The 22,882-nt window shown below is 41.2% G+C and overlaps 1 protein-coding gene across 1 annotated transcript in view; it reads right to left on the bottom strand.

The window, feature by feature from the left end:
* USP12 (ubiquitin specific peptidase 12) overlaps window positions 1-22,882 on the bottom strand; it is a 103,105-nt gene that overhangs the window by 10,639 nt on the left and 69,584 nt on the right. Inside the window, exons 4-8 of the mRNA XM_073613399.1 lie at window positions 11,955-12,184; window positions 8,783-8,859; window positions 6,786-6,869; window positions 4,556-4,753; window positions 192-270 (exon numbers count right to left, since the gene is read on the bottom strand). Of these exons, the coding sequence (XP_073469500.1) occupies window positions 192-270; window positions 4,556-4,753; window positions 6,786-6,869; window positions 8,783-8,859; window positions 11,955-12,184 (668 nt within the window). The remainder of the gene's footprint in view (window positions 1-191; window positions 271-4,555; window positions 4,754-6,785; window positions 6,870-8,782; window positions 8,860-11,954; window positions 12,185-22,882) is intronic.

Here is a 22,882-nt window from a genome sequence, read left to right as displayed (position 1 = left end):
CTCACTGAGCTCACATACAGCCCGCACACCCCACCAAACCATGAAGAAACTCCCTTGTAAGGCCCCTGCCCAAACTTAAGGTGTTCCCTTCATGCATCTCCATCATTTCAGTTTATACCCCCCTAACACAATTCCAGCCTGTATTCACATTGTGTATAATATTGTGTAACCACATATAAAAAATAACTTACCTCTACAATGTCATCATCAAACAACAGCCAAAAATCATGACTTTTCACTATTGCAATATAATGTCCTCTGTTGGGACCACTGTATAAAAAAGACAGACAAGAAACAGGTTACTATGCCATACAAGAGAACTAGATTAAAATATTGTTTTTTGAGAAAATCTGATTCCTCCTGTATTGAATTCCATTGTAACTGTACTGTTTGCCCCAACATTGTAAAGCGCTTCACAAACTGTTGGCACTATATAAATTCTCTATATTAATAATAATACAGTATAATGGAGCTTACGTGTATTCCTCCCTCACCCTGAATCAGCCTGGTGTATGGCATGAATCCATACACCAGGCAGAAAGGAAAGCCACACAGCAATCTGTACAGGTGCATGGTGGGGCATTTACAGAACATAATATATTTTGAGATCGCTCTCTAAACTGTGGAACACAACCTTTTCTGGATATCAAAACACAATTGGCAAAAGACCTTTAGGCCCTGTTAACAATGGCATTAGAAACATGTGTTTGGGGGGAGTTTTTGGCGCTCCCTGAATGCCTAGCAAAGCAGCCTACAATGGATAATATTTACATAATTATTAATGGATAAATAGGTGTTCACATTTGGAAAAACATAGCATTTGTGTCACTTCACTGTGTGGCAAAAATGAAAACTACATGTCAAGTCTAAGAGGAATTGAAGCTGGTCAACTACTTCCATTCAAGTAAAAGAGCCTGTAGCATTTACAGGGCATTTGGCATAGGTTTATCAGTTAAATGGGAAAAAAAAAAACATTTGGAGGGCATCTAAAAGTTGCATTTTTAATGAGCTTTAATGTGTCAAAAATGTGCCTTACAGGCACGTTGGCTCATGTTAGTGTCAGCATTAAAATTTTATGCAGGTGTAAACTTAGACTTAGAGATTTTATGAAAAACCTATTCAGCTATAAAGGCACTGTGTACAATCTGTACTTAAAATTATATTAACCAGTTAAGTACCTGGCCCTTTTCTGACAATTGTTGTTTACAAGTTTAAAATAGTATTTTTGCTAGAAAATTACTTAGAACCCATATATATATATATATATATATATATATATATATATATATATATTTATATATTAGCACAGACCCTGAAGAATAGAATGGTGGTCATTGAAATATGTTATGTCACACAGTATTTGCGCAGTGGTGTTTCAAACGCAATTTTTTGGGAAAAAATACACTTTCATGAATTAAAAAAACAAAACAGTAAAGCAAGCCCAATTTTTTTGTATAATGTGAAAAGATGTTACGCCAAGTAAATCGATACCCACATGTCATGCTTCAAAATTGCGAACACTCGTGGAATGGCAACAAACTATGGTACAAATTGTTTTACGGGTTACCTATTTAGAGTTACAGAGGAGGTCTAGTGCTAGAAATATTGCTCTCGCTCTAACAATCGCAGCGATACCTCACGTGTGGTTTGAACACCATTTACATATGTGGACGTGACTTATGTATGCGTGAGCTCGGAGGGACAGGGCGCTTTAAAGTTTTTTTTCTTATTTATTTTTACACTGTCCCCTAAAAAAAAAATTTTTTTTTCTTTATTTTGAGATCTGGTGTCAAAAAGACCTCAGATTTCACACTTAACCACTTAAAGACCGGGCCTCTTTTTCAGACTCGGTGTTTACAAGTTAAAAACAAGTTTTTTTGCTAGAAAATTACTTAAAAGCCCCAAACATTAACTTTTTTTTTTTTTTTTTTTAACACCCTAGAGAATAAAATGGCGGTCACTGCAATACTTTTTGTGACACTGTATTTGCGCAGCGGTCTTACAAGCGCACTTTTTTTTGGAAAAAATTCACCTTTTTGAATAAAAAATAAGACAACAGTAAAGTTAGCCCAATTTTTTTTATATTGTGAAAAATAATGTTAAGCTGAGTAAATTGATACCCAACATGTCATGCTTCAAAATTGAGCCCGCTCGTGGAATGGCGACAAAATTTAACCCTTAAAAATCTCCATAGGCGACATTTAAAAAAATTATACAGGTTGCATGTTTTGAGTTACAGAGGAGGTCTAAGGCTAGAATTATTGCTCTCACTCTACCGATCGTGGTGATACCTCACATGTGTGGTTTTGACCACCGTTCTCATTTGCGTTCGCTTCTGCGCGCGAGCTTGTCGAGACGGGCGCGGGAGAGAGGCGGGGGCCCCTCTCCCGCCACCGATAATGATGATCTTGTTGCGAATCCGCTGCAGAGGCCACCACTATCGTTAACAGGACCGCTCACTGAAAAGATGGATACCTCGCTTATGGCAGCAGCTGCTGTCGTTACCGAGATACCCATCTTTAAAATGCCAAGCCGGTCAGCAAGTGGTTAAAAGCAAAAAAAAAAAAAATACTAATTTTACATTTGCGAAAAAAAAAAAAAAAAAAAAAAAAAGGCCCTTTAAGACCTAGAGGCGGAAGTGCCATTAGATGTTGCTCCGGTCCTCCAAGGCCATAGAGTCGAGTGGGGGCCATCTTGCCCTCACTCGACTTCCTGCCCATTGCTCCACAGGATAGGATCGTTTTCGCCGACGGCTCCGGGAAAATGACCAGGAAGCAGCGAGGAGGGAGGGTGGGGGGCTGTCAACCTCTCCCGCTGCCCATAAAAGTGATCCTGTGGTGAAGGAACTAGAGAGATGTGTCTCCTTTCACTGTGTGCATCAATAGAAACATACAGCCCCAAAAGCTTAGTGCGGCAAGGCGTCTCCCTGCTCCTGCCTACACCAAGCTAACAGACTGGAGACTGCACTGTCCACTGTTAACGGTTGCCAGCAGCATTCAAAGGTGTGAACCGCCAGTAAGGCCTCATGCACACGAGACGCTGTTAAACGCACGTTCAGAGGCAGTCGGACACTTTTTTCAACTGCCCCTGAACCAATTCAATGTTATCCTATGTGTCCATGTACACAGTCTCGTTTTTTGGGCGTTTTTAGGCAGTTGCGTTTAACCTCGTTTTTCCAGAAGCAAAAAAAATGGGTTCAGATGCAAAAGTTTCCCACGTTTCAGACGCTAAACGCGGGTAACGCGTTTAGCCGCGTTTGCGTTTATAAGTAACATTTTATGACCCAACTTTGGGGCCCCATATCTCGAGGCCACTTAGTGCTAGGAACCCGAAATTCGGATATGTGGTAGTGCTAGTTCCACTGTGTTAGCACACCAAATTTGCTAGCACCAAGTGGCCCCGATATACGGGGTCCCAAAGTCGGGTCACAAAATGTCATTCTCTGCTGCAGAAAAGTGCTTGACATTTTGCGACCCAAATTTGGGGCCCCATATCTCGGGGTCACTTGGTGCTAGGAACCCCAAATTTGGTGTGCTAATACAGTGGGACTATAAGATATCCAAATTTAGGGTTCCTAGCACTAAGTGACCCAGAGATATGGGGCCCCAAAGTCAGGTCACAAAATGTCATTATCTGCTGCAGAAAAATGCTTGACATTTTCCGACCTTACTTTGGGGCTCCATATCTCGGGGTCACTTGATGCTAGGAACCCCAAATTTGATGTGCTAATAAAGTGGGACTAACATATCCAAATTTAGGGTTCCTAGCACCAAGTGATCCCAAAGTCAGGTCAGAAAATGTAATTCTCTGCTGAAGTGCGTGACATTTTGCGACCCGACTTTGGGGCCACGTATCTCGGGGCCACTTGGTGCTAGGAACCCCAAATTTGGATATGTTGTAGTGCTCCACTGTGTTAGCACACTAAATTTGGGGTTCCTAGCACCAAGTGGCCCCGAGATACGGGGCCCCAAAGTTGGGTCGCAAAATGTCATTCTCTGCTCTGCAGACACTTCTAGATGCAAATGCGGCTAAACGTGGTATGCAAACGCGGCAAAACGGGCATTTCTAAATGCTGGTTTCAGCTTTTAAAAACATGTGTTCAGCAGACTTTGCACCGGCGTCTCGTGTGCATGAGGCCTAATGGGGTAAGAATTTTAACACATAGTTTACTGAGGAATTATTATATTGTGCTCAATGCGTTAAGCTAAAAAATGCTTGGGTTTTAATACTACTTAAAACAACATGTTAAAGCTTAAATTTTAGCGACCGTGTTTAGACTGGGGTTAGGGCAGTGTAAGGGGATATATCAAATGCAATTCATATCAATGCATTTTAGTGCAGCAAGAAAAAAATAAATCATACTCAGTGTATTTTTGGATGCCGTTTCCAGCACGTACATCTTGCATAGAGATAAGTGGTAATGAGTAAACTGCATAAAAACACATAGTAGCAACTAAACAGAAGTGTGACCAGGCACTCAGACCAGCAGTAAGATAAAGTATGACCAGTGTAGCAAATTGCACTAAGATGCACCCAAGCTTTTGAGTGTACCTACCTTCCACAATGGACCACCACAGCTACCAAGTCATACATTCTGTCTGGGTTGGTGGCATCTCCTGATGTGTTAAATAGCCGAAGCTCTAAAGGAAAGACTACTCTGTATGAGAGCTTTGTATATCGATGCAGCTGATCCATGTATTTAAACCTCTTTAGGTGAAGAGCTAAAATCATAGGCAGCTTTTTTACTTTCATCCTGAAATCAAAGAAAAAAGTAAATTAGAGAAAAAGGGAAGGAGAAAAAAAAAAAAAAAAAAAAAAAAAAAAAAAAAAACTTAACCCAAACTATTAATCTGGTAGAAAAAAAAAGCCGTGTTACCAAGATCTTCAGTTTAAAAAAAATGCATTAAAGCTCAACTGAACCTGAACCTTAAAAGTGGTAGTAAAGGTGTGGCCTTTTAAAATTAAAAAAAACAAACATGTCATACTTACCTGTTCTATCTAGTGGTTTTGCACAGAGCAGTACTGATCCTTCGCTCTGGTCCCGCACTGGCGCTTCTGGCTCCTCCCCTTGACCAGTGCCCCCAATAGCAAACCACTTGCTATGAGGGCACTGGTACGTGGTCACTCCCGAGCCCTGCTCTACACACCCATAAGACACAGAGCTGCAGCTCAGACCCTCCCCACTTTCCCCTCATTGATTCTCTGGCTATGATTGACAGCAGTGGGAGCCAATGGCTCCCTCTGCTGTTTCAGCCAACCAGGAGAGGGAGCCCTTAGGACAGCAGAGGCTCTCATGCACATCACTGGATTGAGAGGGGGCTCAGGTGAGTATTAGGGGGCTGTCGAGGGAGCAGCACACGGAAGGTTTTTTACTTTAATGCCTAGAATACATGAAGATAAAAACCTTCAGCCTTTACAATCACTTTAAAGAGGAACTGCATTCTGTACCTGCCAAATATGCTGCAGAAATCTCCCTCCACTGAGTCTGGCTGCAATCATTTTAACTGTGGCCAGCTGAAGCTGCTGCCTATTCACTTGGATTTACACAGAGGCACACCTCCAGCTCTGCAGCTCTTATTGGCCCTCTTATTTGACTCAAACCCCCCCCAAACTCTCACAAGAGAGAGATCTGTGCATGATGTCATCAGCCTAGGCTTTTTTCCAGACAAGAAAAAGGAAGTGGGCTGTATAAGGTATTTACTGGCAGAAAATGACTGAAGTTCCTGCTTTAAGTATAAATCAGCTAAATACATTCCAGGTGCATTAAAACAAAAGGCGTTTAATATCTCACTTGTTATTTTTCTTTCTAAATGGTCACATCAAAAGTGGGTAACCAGAAAAGACTAGAAAAACTTAATCCAAACAAGTCACCAGGACCTAACAGCTTGCACCCGAGTCTCCTCAAGGAACTCAAGTCAGGTTATAGCCAGACCGCTATTCCTAATCTTTATGGACAGCATACTGACAGGAATGGTACCAGCTGATTGGCGAAAAGTCCACGTGGTACCAATATTCAAAAAAGGGCAGAGATATATTCCTGGAAACTACTGACCTGTCAGCCTAACATCAATAGTATGTAAACTATTTGAGAGGCTAATAAGGGACTATATCAAAGAATTTGTTGATGAAAACAGTATTAGTAGTAGTAATCAGCATGAGTTCACAAAAGGTCCTTCTTGCCAAACCAACCTGTTAACCTTCTACGAGGAAGTGAGCTGCCACCTTTACAAAGGTAGGCCTGTGGATGTGGTGTATCTGGATTTAGCAAAAGCATTTGACACAGTGCCTCACATAAGCTTAATCTACAAACTGAGGTCTGTAGGTATGTACCAAGGGTTTGTTAAAAAAAAAAAAAAAAAACTGGCTACAGAAGCGCGTCTAAAGGGTGGCGTTAAATAACGTGTAGTCGGAATGGTCTAGAGTGGTAAGTGGGGTACCCGAAGACCCTATCTTGGGACCAATTATGTTTAATTTATTTATAAACGATATAGAGCAGGGCTTGACACATTTTCTTGGAACCTAGGTGCCAGCTAAAAAAGTTAGGAGCCATTTTTTTTTAACAACAAAGCTTTATTTTCAATGACAAAAACGGCAGCATTCTGAAAGGGGAAATGCTTTTTACTCAAGCTGTGGCTGATTTTTAAAGAAAACAAACTAAGACTGTGCACATCTTTTGTTTGCTGCTCCTGGAATATACTTCGCCAATTCAAACTGAAAGTTCAATTGGGCTTTAACGAATAGCTGTGACCCTAAATACACCGTATATGTGGCTATCAATACATTACCGTTTATGTGCTTCCTGTTTACTGCGACATTCTTCACAGTAATATTTGTATTCACTACAAAGGGTTTCCGTGTTGCTAAATCCCCTAAAATGATAAATGGTGATGTATGAGTTAGTGACATTATTACATCAAGCTATATAATTATTTTTTTTTACATGGAATTAGTACACAACAAAGGATTACCCCCAGTGGTGTCCTGTATACAACGTATAAAAGGGGAGTAAAAAGCTGAGCTTGAAATGCTGCCATAAATTGGAGAGGTTACTGCTTAAAACAAAAGTATTAAAAATAATTTATCTAACAGTCTCCCTGTATTTGGAGTGCAATCACACTGGCAGTCCTTGGATATATGGCATCAAAAACACACAAAATGCGATAGGCTAGACATTTTTTGTAGTCTATCTCAATTGAAAGGCAGCATGAGCGACTAAAGGCAGATACTAAGTGTATGGCCAATGTGTAGGCTAATCTAAGTGGAGAATTTTATTTATTTTATTATGATTTATAAGTACATACAAAATACAACAGTAAACGAGGCAAAAAAACAAAAAAAGGGAATAGGCCACAACTGGCTCAATTAAACATTTCAATACTGGGCACTTATACACCTTCCTGTCCAGACCATTTTTCAGCTTTCAGCGCTGTCCCACTTCGAATGACAATTGCGCAGTCATACAACACTGTACCCAAACTAAATTTTTATCATTTTGTTCCCACAAATAGAGCTTTCTTTTGGCGGTACTTGATCACCTCTGGGATTTTTATTTTCTGCTAAACAAATAAAAAAAAGACCGAAAATTTTGAAAAAAAAAAATGTTTTTTTTTGTTTCATTTACAAAACTTTGTAAATAAGTAATTTTTGGCCTTCACTGATGGGCACTAATAAGGTGGCACCAATGAGGTGGCATTGATGGGCACTTATATGCGGCACTGATAGGCGGCACGGATGGGCACTGATGTACTGTAATGTATGTCACTGATGGATGCCAATCAGTGCCAAACAATGCCTGCCAATCAATGATGCCCATTGTGGGCACTGATTGGCATCCATTGTGGGCCCAGATTGACATCCATTGTGAGCCTTGATTGGCATGCCTGGTGGTCTAGGGTGGCATACCTGGTCAGCTCTCCTCTCCAGACGCGAGTGAGGAAAAGCCGATCACCGGCTCTTCCTGTTTACCGTGATTGGACATGGCTCATCACGTGGTAAAGAGTCTCCTTACCTAGATCGGTGTTGCAGGGTGTCAGACTGACAGCCAGCAACGATCGCCCCGATGCGCGACCCCGGGGGCGCACAGCAGCTCAATATCCTAGAGACGTCATATGACGTCTGGTCAGGCTATTGAAATAATTTATCATTTATCAGCTATCATTTTGCTATATGGCGGGCGGCAAGTGGTTAAGGTCCAGAATCTAAATGGACAAATGTAAGGTGGCCAACCAAAGTATAAAAAAAAAATAAAAAAATCACCACAGCTGACTTCTAAAAACTGATTGAAAGCAAAAACAAGAGCCCAGTGGCACAAGTCACACAGCATCAAGGGTAATTATGCCATCATGCTATTTAGGGAACCTTTCCAAAACTTTTCAAAACACGTTTCAATCACCTCCCTTTGCTTCTCCTATCTGTATAATTTGGTAGTGGGTCTACCAACCAAGATCAACCAAGCCAGACAATAAGTTAACAATTGTTTGAGGACCAAAAACCATAGAACTAGAAAGCTAGGTATTTAAAGCACAGGCTGCACTCCCTTTCCATGACAAAACTAACAGTGTTGGGTGGAAGTCTCCTTTAGGTGTCAAGACCATTAACATGGTAAACATGTACCATAGAATTTCTGCAAGAAAACAAAATTTAAACAATATTGTGAAAGAAACAATCTGACAACTTTAAATTAAAAAAGTCAACTTGGTTCTATGATTATTTAAAATAATTGTGCAGATGCAACATTACTATAAATTAAAAAAAAACAAAATGTTAAGGTTTAAATAATTACCTTAAACAATGTGTAATTGATGTATTTTGTTCTACATCAACAGAAAGGTCTAGAAAATCTTCATCTTTACTGCTTATCTGTAGGAGAACAGAAAGGTAGTTAAAACGTGAAATATTGCATTTCTTTTTACGTTGACTGCGCATCCCAAAAGATAATACTTAGTCAGCAGGCACCTGGACCTGGGTGCCTTACATGTTCACTGAATTTATATTTTATGCGACTTTCACATTTTTATACCTTTGTGTATCTATAGAATGGTTCTTAAATATAAAGGTTTAAACGTCAGCCACTAGAGGGAGATATGCATTTCGCTGCATTGACTGTCTTCCTGGTTAACAGCTGTGGAGTACGTTGTAGGGATGTACACATTGTGAGGAAGAAGAAAAAGTAATATTACTGTGTTTGCATACAGCCCATATCATCCATCTCCCGCATGAGGACATATAATTACTCAGACATTATGCCTTGTTGGCTCCTGAACTGAAGTCCATCTCCATGTCACAGTGCTCAGACCCAAGCAGCCAATATCCAGGCTTAAACACTAGGGGGCGACATAAGGCCATCCACCTGTCTAAGCTCTGACACCAGAGCTTGGACAGGCAGGAATGCTACAGAAGGAGGATGAGATTATAAGGAAGAGGGTGCAACATATCCTAGTCTATTTTATAGCAATCAGTAAATATAAGGTAAAAAACATTTACGCAAATCTATCTTATTAGATTCTCATTATCAACTGCAAACCAGAAATTGGAATGTCACTAGCAATTCCAGTACAGTAGAGTCAATCACGCTCATATACATTTGATGATTGGACAATGCAACACTTTCAACATATTTCACCAGGTTTTAAGGCAATTAACAAGACGAGGAGAGCACAGGGAAGAACTCACCAATGGGGAGATGGTAATTCATTACTGCAATTAGTAGAAGGAAGGGAGGTAAAAGCAAGTAGCTGCAGGTTCTAAATAAGTGGGGTTATCCTATAACTATACAGTATGGCAAAGATGTGCAAATCAGAAGCCGAACAAAATGACAAAATATTTTAGTAGGTGTGGCAGATCACACTATATTAAATTATTTTTGTATCTAAATGACAATTGTATACAGTATATATCTTTTTAGCAAACGCCAAGTGGTGTTATTAAAGTTGATAATAAATATGAAAGCACACTGGCATGATCTTAGCTCACAGGAAATATAGTATAAGAGAACCTAATACTGAAAACCCTTGTTCATGGTGGCTTCTACTCAGATTTACCAAGACAAATCCTATAAAGTTCCACAAAGTTCCACAAGTATCTGAAAATGGAAGAGAAATTTCCACCAGGAAATGACCCACGCTGATGCTAGTAAAGCCAAAGAGGTTTCATGCAGGGCTGAATACATCAAACTGACCTGAAAATCTCCAAAATAAGAAATGTATATGGAGCCTGGAACCACATTTCAGAGAAAATATTTAGACGTGGCTTATTTCAGCATTCCACTGGCAGTATGGAGCAGTGCTGGCTCACCAGCTCCTATTCCCACTTCTCTCGGCAGATTTATAGAAATAAATAAATGTATTATTTATAGAAATAAGTAGCCCGAAAGCCACACCTCACCCGGCCCGAATAGGTTACATAATCGTAGATAAACAATTTTGTTTATTCAGTTTTCAGATAGAATGTGCTCTTGTTTTCTATATAGAGATCCAGACTAGACCACATTCATAAACTGTATGAATGTTCACCAGCTAGTGCAGGGGTCTTCAAACCACGGCCCTCCAGTTGTTCAGGAACTACAATTCCCATCATGCCTAGTCATGTCTGTGAATGTCAGAGTTTTACAATGCCTCATGGGATGTATAGTTCCGCAACAGCTGGAGAGCCGTAGTTTGAAGACTCCTGAGCTAGTGGATGACAAGCTATGGGGGGACATTATACTTTGTCATTCGGATGGTGTACTTATAGCTGAGAACTCCTACAAGTCTCTCAAACAAAAACAGTTGCCATCTGTTTGAGGTACACTTGAAGGTAAAGCAAATAAAGGGATGTATCATAGCTACATGCTATCAAGGGGCAACCGATATGAAAACATACATTTAATTCTACCTGCACAGGCAAATTGTTTATAAATTATTTCCACATATGAAATGATTTTTATTTTTTATGCGTCATGCACACAGGACATTTTTTTTTTAAACTCTCCTAGAAGCCAACAGCGTTTTTTGCAGAAAAAATGCCTAATGCTTATAAAAGCTTTTAGGAGCTTTTACAGGTGTCAAGCTCTTGGATGTTAATTCATTTCATTGGCCAGAATAAATAATTTATTCTGGCCATTGAAATGAATTAATGCTCAAACACCAGCGTTTAGGCATGTTTAGCAGCTTCTAGAAGCGTCAAGCGTTTTACCTGCCCTAACTCTGCTGATCCTGGACACACTGGCAGCGTTTTTTTTTTTTCCCCTGCCTCTAAAAGCCTCCAAAAAGGGTCCTGCCACTAAATGCTGCTAAGAGCCTATGTCTGCATGGACACATAGGCTAACATCGAGGGACATTTAGAGGCAGGGAAAAACAAAACACCAGAGGCTCCTAGGAGCAGCTGTGAAAACATCCAGTGTGCATGAGGCCTTTAAAGTCCAATTGAATCTTTATTTTAAATCAGCTAAGTATATTTCAAGTGCAGCAAACCAAAAAGGTGTTTAATGTTCTAGTTTGTTTTCTAATCCCATCTCATCCTATGTAGAAAAACCTGTCCTTTGCCAGCAGCTGCAAAGTGGGTCCCTTGCTATCTGTGGGAAAGCAGTGGTCCTATTATGGAGGTCTGACACGCTTACTACTACTTACTACTAGATCAGACCTTTAGTAGCTTTGACGTAGCAGTCCTCTGCAAAGAGAATTTGTAATCACCCCACAACCCCCCCCCCTCCCCCATTTTCTTACACCTTCATGGGACAAGAAGTGGGTAAATCTATCCAAGGAGACATAACAAAAACAAATTGCAAAAAAAAAAAAAAAAGGGAAAATTCCTTTTTAGACAGCTGTCATCCATTGACAGCTCTTAAAATGTTGGATTTCCCTTAACTTTCTGTCCCTCACCAGTACAAATAGAGAAAACGTTAAGATACTGCACTATAATCAAAGCAGTTATTAAAGCAAAAGGCTTGCCACAAATATTGATAAAAGAAATCTTACCGTTTCACAAGTAAGACACCTTGTTTCGTTCGTTAACGTTCCCTGAAAGATCTCATGAACCCAGGTAGGGTCTGGTGTGCTGTTATTGTTCTCATTGTCGATACTACCATTTGGTATCCGACCGTTTTGTTTCTCCTGCTTTCTCTCTTCCTGCAAAATGTCAGCTATTGTGTTGAGCAGGTAGTTTAGGAACTCATGGGCATCTTGCTGCATGTAGTTGTCGAAGAGTTCTGAAATTAAAGTAACATGTTTCCATCAGTACTGAAACAAACAACATTTCTTGCTATATTAGAACTATAAAGCGTAAATGTGATGATCTATAAGGAACGCTAATAAAACTGGGTAGGTTTATATGCAGGTTCAACATCGGAGGAATGCATTATTTGGGTGGCTTGCTCCTAAAGGGATTTTAGTGTTGGATATTTAAAGCTCATCAATACCTAGCTTTGAATAAAACAAGAAAGGGTCGGGTTAAGTCAGGTTCTTGTTTTTAGTTGTGTCCCCTCATAGAGAAGATTTTCCCTCTTGTGCCACCAGAACAAGAAAGATGGAAACAGGGGTCACAGACAGGAAGACAACGGCAGCAAAAAAATATATAGGTTCAAATCTTTCCACACTCCCCTAAAAAGAAGAAAAAAGTCCACAACAAAATGATTTTCCATCCGTTTCTGTCTGACATACTGTCACTAGGGCAGGAAGTGATAGGAAATCTATCCAATGGGACATGGGAGGAAAAAAAACGGACATGAGGCTTTAGTACTTCCCAACCCTATTGAAATAAGTTTCAGTTGGATTTGAGCGTCCAGTAATGCCTTATGCTGAGCTCTATTAAGAGATGTGGACATAGTAAAGCCTTCTGAAAATGGTCATTGGTCTTGGAGCCAATAGGAAAGCTTCTGATCTTGCACCGAAATCAATAAAATGATCTATAAATGTTGAGTGCCAATTGGGTTTCGGTCCTGGGATTCACTAGTGCTGATGTGAGATCAATCAGAAAGGAAATTAGAAATTCCTGTATGATCTATACCAGTGGTTGTCATCCTTAGGAAGTTAATTCTTCCAAGACCTTCCTTCCCCAATATCACTGATAGAAGGCTAGATTGTTGCTGATCCCCTTTCTAAATCTTTTCTACCTTATCCATAACAAAAAACAAATATGGGTTATAGATACACTTTAAATCCATAACTTACTGATCCATTAAAACTTAAGAGGAAGGTTGGAGTTTTATCTAACAACCAATAAAATCTGTGTTTAAGGTTTCCCTAAAAATAAATGGTGAAACTTGACTGGTTCTTATTAAACTCCAGCTCTTCTTTTATTGTAGGTTAGGTCCCTGGAGCACAATGACTCGTCACGCGCCTATCAGAATTGATACAAACTTGCAACAAGCAATTTCAAATGGAGTATCAATAAAAGAAGATCGATCACTAGGGCAGCACTGCGCCTGCTAGACGGAAGAGAAATGTTTTCAGGATGAAAACGATGACAGATAATAAAAGCCCAGGAAGAGAATGCAAAAGTGAGGGCATACGCCAAGCTAGCCACCCCTCAGAGAGACACACACACACACAAGCAGTAGATTGCATGCTTTCCCTGACAAGCTACAATGTGAGCTGTTCACCTGAACCTGGTGGCCACAGAAGACTTCTGTGTATTTTTTTGGCACATTTTTGAATTTTTTGTGCTGATCAAAAAGATCACAGGCCTGTGATGTCAACAGCCGGCTTCCATTGCCCACCCCACCATTATGAGTGCTCCATCTTATCAGCTGCAGCAGTCATAAGTCACAATTTAAACCTGGGTTATTTTAGCCTTTAATATATAACCTCATCCCCAACAATGGTCACAATACCCCTAAATCTAACACTTAAAGCCTCCAAATGCTAAGGCCTACCACTAATCTTAACCCTAACATCCAACTTTAGCTCATGGAATCTTGACATCAACACTATCCCTACTCCTAAAGCCGGATATATATGGCTTGAATTTCAGCCAATTCCTGCTGAATCAGCTGAAACTTGAACTGTAGGAGGCCCAGGAAGCACCACCTGAACCATCAAAATCAGTTTAACCACTTAAAAACAGAGCTTCGTTTTGAAATTTGATGTTTACAAGTTTAAAATGTTTTTTTTTTTTTGCTAGCAAATTACTTAGAACCCCCAAACATTATAATTTTTTTTTCTAACACCCTAGAGAATAAAATGGCGGTCGTTGCAATACTTTGTCACACCATATTTGCGCAGCAGTCTTACAAGCCCACTTTTTCTTTGGAAAAAATACACTTTTTTAAATTAAAAAATTAGACAACAGTAAAGTTAGCCCAATTTTTTTTATATTGTGAAAGATAATGTTACGCCGAGTAAATTGATACCCAACATGTCACGCTTCAAAATTGCGACCGTTCGTGGAATGGCGACAAACTTTTACCCTTAAAAAATTTCCATAGGCGATGGTTTAAAAAAATTCTACAGGTTGCATGTTTTGAGTTACAGAGGAGGTCTAGGGTTAGAATTATTGCTCTCGCTCTACTGATTGAGATATATATATATATATATATATATATATATATATATATATATATATATATATATATATATATATATATATATATTGTTTGAAGAAAAAAAAGTCCCTTTAAGAGCTATGGGCGGAAGTGACGTTTTGACGTTGCTTCCGCCCTGCAATGGTATGGAGCCGGGTGGGGGCCATCTTCCCCTCACTCAGCTCCATACCACACAGAAAGAAGGACCAGATCGCCTCCGCCGCTGCCGGCCGTTGCAGTAAGCGGCGGAGGGGCCTCTCCCGCCACCGATAAAAGTGATCTTGCAGTGAATCCGCCGCTGAGACCACTTTTATCTTAAATAATGACCGCCCATTGAAGAAGTGGATACCGGGGTTATGGCAGCTAGCTGCTGCCATAACAATGATATTCCACTTCAAACAGCCGATGTATAACGACGGCAGGCGGTCGGCAAGTGGTTAAAAGATTAAACAGAGACTGCATCCTATTAAGTTTGGTATAATTACATGGGTCAATTTTTTTTTCCAACCACTATATTATTATAATATGACAGCAGGGGCTCTTCTGTCAGAATACACTGATCATCCCTGCAACCGATTAGTTGCAGCACTGATCATACAAAAATTCTCCAACAAGCCCATTCATCAGGTGTTGATCATTAAATCAACTTCTCACAAACAGGAACAGCCATAGATTATTCAAAATTCAGCCATTCCCTGCTGAACAGGGCGAATTTTGATGCATTCATGGCCAACTTTAGATGCAGTCACTGCTCAGATATGCAGGTGTCACGGCTGCCTGAATACAATAGCCAGCAGTGGAGAAATTTCTATCTACACTGTTAAGGTGGATGACGGAATCAAGTTTTTTCTCCTTCAAACCTGCTCGAAATCAAGCTGCATAGGGTCAGCCTTAGGCAGGCAAATACATGGTGCAAACCCGTGGTTGCAGGAAAGAAATTTGCACAATTTCCCCATCAACACTGACAGTGCTGACAGGGGAATACCTCCTGCCAAGCAATTGTGTGCTCCAGGGGGGAAGCCACCCCCGCCTGGAGAAGACCGTAATTATCGCTAGCAGCCGCTAGCGATAATCGCAAGAGAAACGAGCAGGCTGGTTGTACCAGAGTTGATTGATCAACTCGGTACATATAGCCTGCCCACTTACGTTTCAAATCTTGTCTGGTTCCTGCTGAACCGCGTATGGCCAGCCTTATTGTTAGCACTGAAAGATAACAGATTCAAGCCAAAAAGCAAAAGCACCAACACCCCGTGCTGAGAACTCAAGATCCACAATAAAGAAAAGGGGGCAGATTAATTTTTTGACTTTATTAAGATTCAGTCCCAAAATTACTCCCCATAACACATTCTTTTCATCTGTGCTGGAGACAGCGCCATTCAAGGCCTCTATGGATGTGAACAGATGTGCGCGGCACAGCAAGCTTTGATTATTGCAGTAATCACCTTTCTGTTGCAGCTTCAGCCAAAAAAATATTACAAATTCCATGTTTGCAGCTTAAGAGTTATAAATATGCATCAGACTGAGCCTTGGAGTTTAAGTTTCTACATGAAAGCCTGCTTAGATATATTACATATGCTAAAACATATGTTTATACCTCAGATATTAAAAAAAAAAAGAAAAAAATGAATAAAAAAAGAAAAAAAACCCCAAAAAACTTTAAACATGTGACCTGCAACCTTTGCCTGTAGCCTTCAGAGCAATGTTTTGAATGAGCTAAAGTAAACTCTGACATTCAGACATGACTGTAACAATCACTTTTTGTGTATGTTAATCTATGATGATGTATATGATGTGTCCTGTGTAGGACTTTTTAATGTTATCTTTAAATAAACCAATATTTTTAAAAAAGTCTGTTTACATCCCTCTGGTACCGTAATAGTTCCAATTCTCCCGAAAGAGGCAGGACCTAATTGGAGAGGTCCTTGTTTTCCTTTCTCTTTCAACCCCATTTTGCTTTATTCATATTCAGGATGATGGTACCTATTAATGACATTATACCTTATCTCTTTAACCATGTGGCACACCCTTGAATTATCACATGGGCTGAATGTCGGCCAGTTTCTATTGATCCGGCCGGTGCTACCTGATATTTGGCCTGAGTGTACGGCCCTTTAGGCCTGACGCACACTGGTTTCTTGTAAACGCTGTTTATCCTGACAGGAGAAAAACAGCGTTATAAACTTACCTAAGCTGCATTTTTTTAAAACCAGTATAGGCGAGTTTAGCAGTGTTTCTAGTTTGGGCGTTTATTTAATTGGCCAGAATTAAAATTTATTCTGGCAACTAAAATAAACGATTAAAGGCTAAACGCGCCTAGTGTTTTTTGTAGTCAGAATTCCCTCTCCTGAACACGATTGTAGGGCGTTCAGAAAACAATGTGTAAAACTCCCCTGCTACTAAAAACGTCCATGTGAGCACGATTTACTGATGTCTTATTAGACATACCATTTCATATTTACTATGTTGTTTTGCGCTGTATCCTATGTAAACTTTTGCAAGATGCAGCACACTGCATAGTACAGGGATAAGCAGCGTGGAGCAATAGACATGTTTTTTATTTTTTATGCACACTGCTTTTTGATTTCTTCATCATATGCTACAGTTAAAGATACTGTACTTTTTTACTTTTATTTTGTGCTTTTTGTGTTTCTTTTTATTTGTATGTTTGTTTTTGTAAATCCTACAAAACTTGTTAATACAAAAGATTTGATAAAAAAAAAAGTCCATGCGTACATGGACACACAGGATAACATGCATGAGGGGGTTCAAGAGCAGGAAAAAAAAAAAATGCCTCAACTCACAAAAATGTGAGTTTAACAGCAGCAGTGTACATGAGGCTTTAGTGTGATGGAGTTGGTAAAGAAATCGCTGCTCTCTTCCTTATCAGCCCTGCTTCCCTGGTGCTAATCATCATCTATTTGCAGGAGTCCATCCCACCTTACTGGAAAGGTGATATGGAATGTTTGCAGCTGGGAATTAAAAGTGATTATAAAGTCTCAGTTTTTTTTGGTTAAAAATAACAAGCATGTTATACTTACCTGCTCTGTGCAATGGTTTTGACCAAAGCCGCTCAGATCCTCCTCTTCTCGTGTCTCTCTTCATTCCTCCTGGCTGGCACCTCCCTCCTGTTGAGTGCCCCCACAGCAAGCAGCTTGCTATGGGGGTAACCGAGCCGCTTCTCTGTGTGGCCATTCAGACATGGCTGACTGATTCAAACAGCAGCAGGAGCCAATGGCGCCACGCTAGTGTTTAAGCCAATGAGGAGGGGAGTACCGAGCAGCCAAGGAGACTCCTGCAACATTGCTGGATCTAGATGGGGCTCAAGTAAGTATTAGTGGGGCTGCTGTACACAGAAGATTTTTTTTATTTTAATGTGCATTAAGATATAAAACCTTCTGCCTTTCCAAACACTTTAAGTACCTTTAATGAGAACAGGAATGTGTTAAACTGTGCATACACTGCTATAGTTTCCTGGCCATACAAAAAAAAACCCAGCAGCCAGCCTCAGCACCACAGAAGATAAGTGAATGTATCCATGCATCACAGTTCTTAAGGACAAGCCTGTCTGTGGTTAGCCTGTCTATGAAAAAAAAAAAAAGGATTATGTCATATTAGTAATAACAGTAATGAAAATGACATAACAAAGGACAAATGCAAAATCTGCAACAACCTCGAACGAAAATGGAAAACATTAGTCACAAATAAAATCAACTAAAATGACCATAAAAGCCAGAAACCATAAAGCAGCTTCCAGTGTACACAAGATCTGATAGCATCATAAATTTGAATCATCTAATGATATAGACGAGACATTATAATGCCTACACAAGCCTTGTCACAAGAGAAAAATAATGTAGGAGTTGTCATTGACAATGTCTGACATAGGGGACAATACGCCAGGTGGGCGGAATGCAGATGAAACGTTGAGCATAAACTTCCTCAACCTGCTCAGCTTGCGAACATTCATGAACACGGTTTACTGCCTTTTATGTGTATAAACTGAAACAAACCCTGTAATACATACAACCCAATTCCAAACAAATTGGGATGCTGTGTAAAATCTGCATAAAAACAGAATGTGATTTGCAAATCTCATATTCCTATACTTTATTCACAATAGAAAATAGAAAACATCAAATGTTTAAACTGAGAAAATACTGACTGGATACATAAAAATATGTAAAAATTGAAGACAGACAGAAACAGGAAGGTCATCTTCAAACACATTTCACACAGATTTTGGAATTTACTAAATATTGTGCATATTCAGAGACCTGTAATGATTGCCATTGTCTGGTAATCTTTGACTGGCCCCAAATGTTAATGTGCTGGCTGGCATAAGAAGATCCACTCAACTCATCTATTAACTGAACTGTGGGCTCATGGGAGAATCCTACGCTCCAGATATCAAACTCTGATTCATTAATTAGTTCTATCATTCAATGCTTCTGCAGGTACGCTGAATACAACATAATGGCAAACGTTACTACTGAATAAATGAGCCATGTAACTATGACAGGGTGGGAACAGGAACGTGGGGAAATCACTCCCAAGCCCACGGTCCAATGACAAAACATTCTAAGAATTAGTCATTGAGGAACTGGAAACTTGCAGTAAAGATATAAAGAGGAGTTGAATGAATAGGGTTTACATCCACTTTAAATCTTGGCAACTGTTCATAAAAGAGGAAAGAAGGGATGGAAATATCTCCCCTGCTGGCTATTGTATTCCGACAGCCGCAGCTGCTTGAATACCTTAAAGCAAGAGTTCCACTCGTTTGTAGGTTTATTAAAAGTCAGCAGCTACAAAAAGTGACTTTTAATAAACAGACACTCACCTGTCCCACGGTCCAGTGATGCGGCCGCCCGAAGCCTCACTCCTTTCCCCGGCGCTGTCATTGCAATTGTAGGCACCCAGCTGTGATAGCTTGCGGCTTCAAAGCTGGGCGCGCACTGCGCATGCGCAAGTCGCGCTGCGCTCTCTTAGCGGCCAGGCCAGAGAAGGAGGGGAGGAGGAGTCGCCGCCTAGGCGGCAATGCGAAGGAAGCAGGAAGTACCTGTCAAAACTAGGTACCCACTCCCCCCCCCCCCCCAAAGCCCCCAAAAAATAGCATGCTAAATATGGCACGTAAGGGTTAGAGGAGTGCTTAAAACAAAAGTTCCACTTTTGGGTGGAACTCTGCTTAAAAGTGGTTCTAAAGTCTTAAGGTTTTTTTTATCTTCGAGCATTCTAGCCCCCCCAATATTTACCCAAGCCCCATCTCAATCCAGCGATGTGCAGGAGAGCCTTGGCTCTCCAGGGAAAGAGGGGGGCGGGAGAGAAGGGGGACGGGGCTGAGCCACGGCTCTGTGTATGACACTGGTGGACACTGGTCTGCTCTCCTCCCCTTCCTGCTGTGATGTCATTTCCAGGTCAGCCTCTCCATGTTTGCGGCTAGCTCAGCCGGGAAGGAATGTTTTTAATGTGATCTGCAAAAGAGCAAGCTCCACTGCAGATGTAGCAGTTATAGGGATGAGACAAACCATTTACCACTGACAGGGGTGCACTGTAAATGCTTATAAAGTTAGAGTTTATCTTCAATTTGTTAGTGTACTTAATTGTGCTAGTACATCCAACACTCTCTCCCCTCAGACTGACAATCATGCTGTGCAAAGGTGCCCTGTGCTGCTTCGTCCAGCGTGGGGGCACACTAATACAGGAGGTGTTGTTACAGGCCAAATGCACCCACCACATCTAAGGATTGGTAAACAGCAATATAGTAAGATTGTTTTGTCCTTCACCAAAACTCCCTTTTTTGGAGTTCAATGATGGACAGTGTATTTTCATATTCCTGACTATAGGATTTATAGTGCCACCTACAGGACTAGGCAGAAAGAAAAATATATAAAAAAAATTAGAAAAATAAAAAGCACTGTCTATGGGCAGTCCTAGTTGGTATAAGCCCCTTTCTGCTATGGGCAGCTAAGTTTGTCACAAAGCAATACAAGAAAAAAAAAAAAAAAACATAAGAGGCGGGTGCTGTGTCCATAAATGAACTCAGAGAAAAAATCAGTTTTTGCTTACATTCATTGATGGAGACAGATTCTTCATATTCTCAAACAAAGGACCGTTCCAAAGCAGTGCCTTAATAAGGGGAGCGAAATACACAACCAAAGCCGAGAAGCCTCCCCCCCCCCCTCCCCAGGGAACAAAATGCCTCAAGAAGGGATGCCTGCAAAACCTTGCAACTCCAAAATGCACATCCGAAGATGCTAATTATTCCAGTAAAACTTGGTAAAGGTGTGCAGATGAGCAGGTAGCCACCTTGCAAAATGGAGACACAGATGCCCAATGTCAGAAACACCCGGGAGGCATCAAGTGCCTGTGGTAGAGTATGCCGCAATGAGGGGAGGAGCCTGACCCTTAATAGCATAAGCCTGAACAACCATCTGCCTGATCCAATGAGAAACAGGAGGAAGAGGAGGCCGCCATGTCTTTCCATGGGCCATCCACAATCACAAAAAAGGAATTCGACCTCCAAACTAAGCCGTAGCAGACAGGTACACCAAAGCCGCTAGGAACCCAAACAAAAAGTGCAGCTCAACCTCTTTAGGATGGGAAGGGTGCAGACAGCAGGAAGGCAGCACAATATCCTCTGTCAAAAGTACGTCATATACCACCTCTGGAAGGAAGGATGCAGATGGTGAACTATCCTATCCCTGTGTAGAACTAAATAAGGAAATAAATAAGGACGAGAATGTCAGCTCCGACATGCAGCATGCCGAAGCGACAGCATCAAAAAGGCGACCTTCCAGGAGAGGGTAAGGGGGGGGGACCCCTAATATTCTGAGGAGCTAAAAGAACAAGGTTCACCCCCCCTGGCAGCAACGGGGATCCCCTTGGATGAAGATACGGATCAAGTAGTGTGTGGGCAAAGGATGATGAATAACTTGCAAGGGCAGAAAACCTAGCCCTCGATGGCAGTTAAGGACAGCTTTTGAACAATGCCCCAAGAAAAAAAGCCCAAATTCGATCCACCAAGAAACAACGTGGATGTTGATCTGCATTAATTGTTAGCCTTCCAAGTGTGATGATGGTAGGGATCAATAAATCCAAAATAACAATCCAATAAATCCAAAAACCCAGTCTTTTAGAACCGGACTTTCGATAGCCAAGCTGTCAAAGCCAGCGACAGTAAGGCAGGTGGAAGATTGGTCCTTGGGACAGAGGTACTTCGCCACAGAGGCAGCCACCAGGGAACATCCGCAACCAGCAGCACCATTTCCAATTCTGTAATTAAAGTTTTCAAAATAGGTGAGGTAAGGATAGACTTAAGCAGAATGAGTTGGCTAGTGTGTGCCAAAAGGGGACAGTCATGTCCTCAGTAGCCCCTCAAAAGTTGAAGCCCTGTAGCGAGAAAACCTGACCCAGGCAGGCAGCCAGGGGACTCCTCTGCTGCCACTGAAACAGACACAGGCTCATTCACAAGGCGCAGGATAGAAACCTGAACCAAGTGCCACCCCACAGCTACCAGGTACAAATCATATAAGGCAGGTGGAAGGGGAATGACCACCCGGGACTGGAAGGGAGGCGCGCGCCTGGGGGGGGGGGGGGGGGGGGCTATCAGCCAGTCGACCCAGTTCACAGCTAAAAGTCTGCATGTGTTCACTAGCCAGGCTTGGGTGACTACTGGATTTAGACTGACTATCGCCCAGCCATTAATTTTAAGATCTTCACAGGTCCTTGCAGGAAACAAGGTCCTCACTCCTGAACACTAGGCAGAAAAAAAAACTGAGCTCCCTATAGCAGAGAGAGGGTTTATATCAGCTAGGACTGCCCATAGGCGGTGCTGTGGTTTTTTTTCTGCCTTGTGTCCTACTCCTGTGGGCGGTGCTATAAACCCTATGGTCGAGACTATTAACAGGTTGTGTCCTCCATCAATGAACAAAAGGTAACATGCATTTTTGGTTTAAGAATGCTTTCACAAAAGGGGCACAACCCCCTTTGTTTATTAGGACCATCTGTCCTGTGTAGTATGCTGTATCAGCAACAGATACAGCATAGCTGAAGTTCTATGATCCGATCCCTTTGCCCTTCCCCACTTAGCTGAGATCAGGAGGGAGGAGGGGGCTATCCAGGCTCTGCTTGTGCAGTGTAGTCAATGTACAAGCAGAGAAAGGTCAAACAGCTCACATCCCTTATGCAATGTCCAACCTGGTGGGAATCTGCGGTAGTTATCTGTACGGAAATCTGCAGCATCCTCTGTTAATTAGTCGTAGAAGCCACGTCACTTTCTATTTCACTCTGGCGCACATCACTCCAGGCAGTTTCCTGTAGCAGTTTTCTGGTGCAGGAAACTTGGTTAAGTCCCCAGTACGTTTTGTTTCCTCTAGTGTGTGTGGTAGA

This window comes from Aquarana catesbeiana, linkage group LG02 (genome assembly GCF_042186555.1).
Source record: "Aquarana catesbeiana isolate 2022-GZ linkage group LG02, ASM4218655v1, whole genome shotgun sequence".
Taxonomy (NCBI): domain Eukaryota; kingdom Metazoa; phylum Chordata; class Amphibia; order Anura; family Ranidae; genus Aquarana; species Aquarana catesbeiana.
The sequence above is the reverse complement of the archived record's forward strand: the minus strand, read 5'-3'. Positions and strand labels throughout refer to the sequence as shown.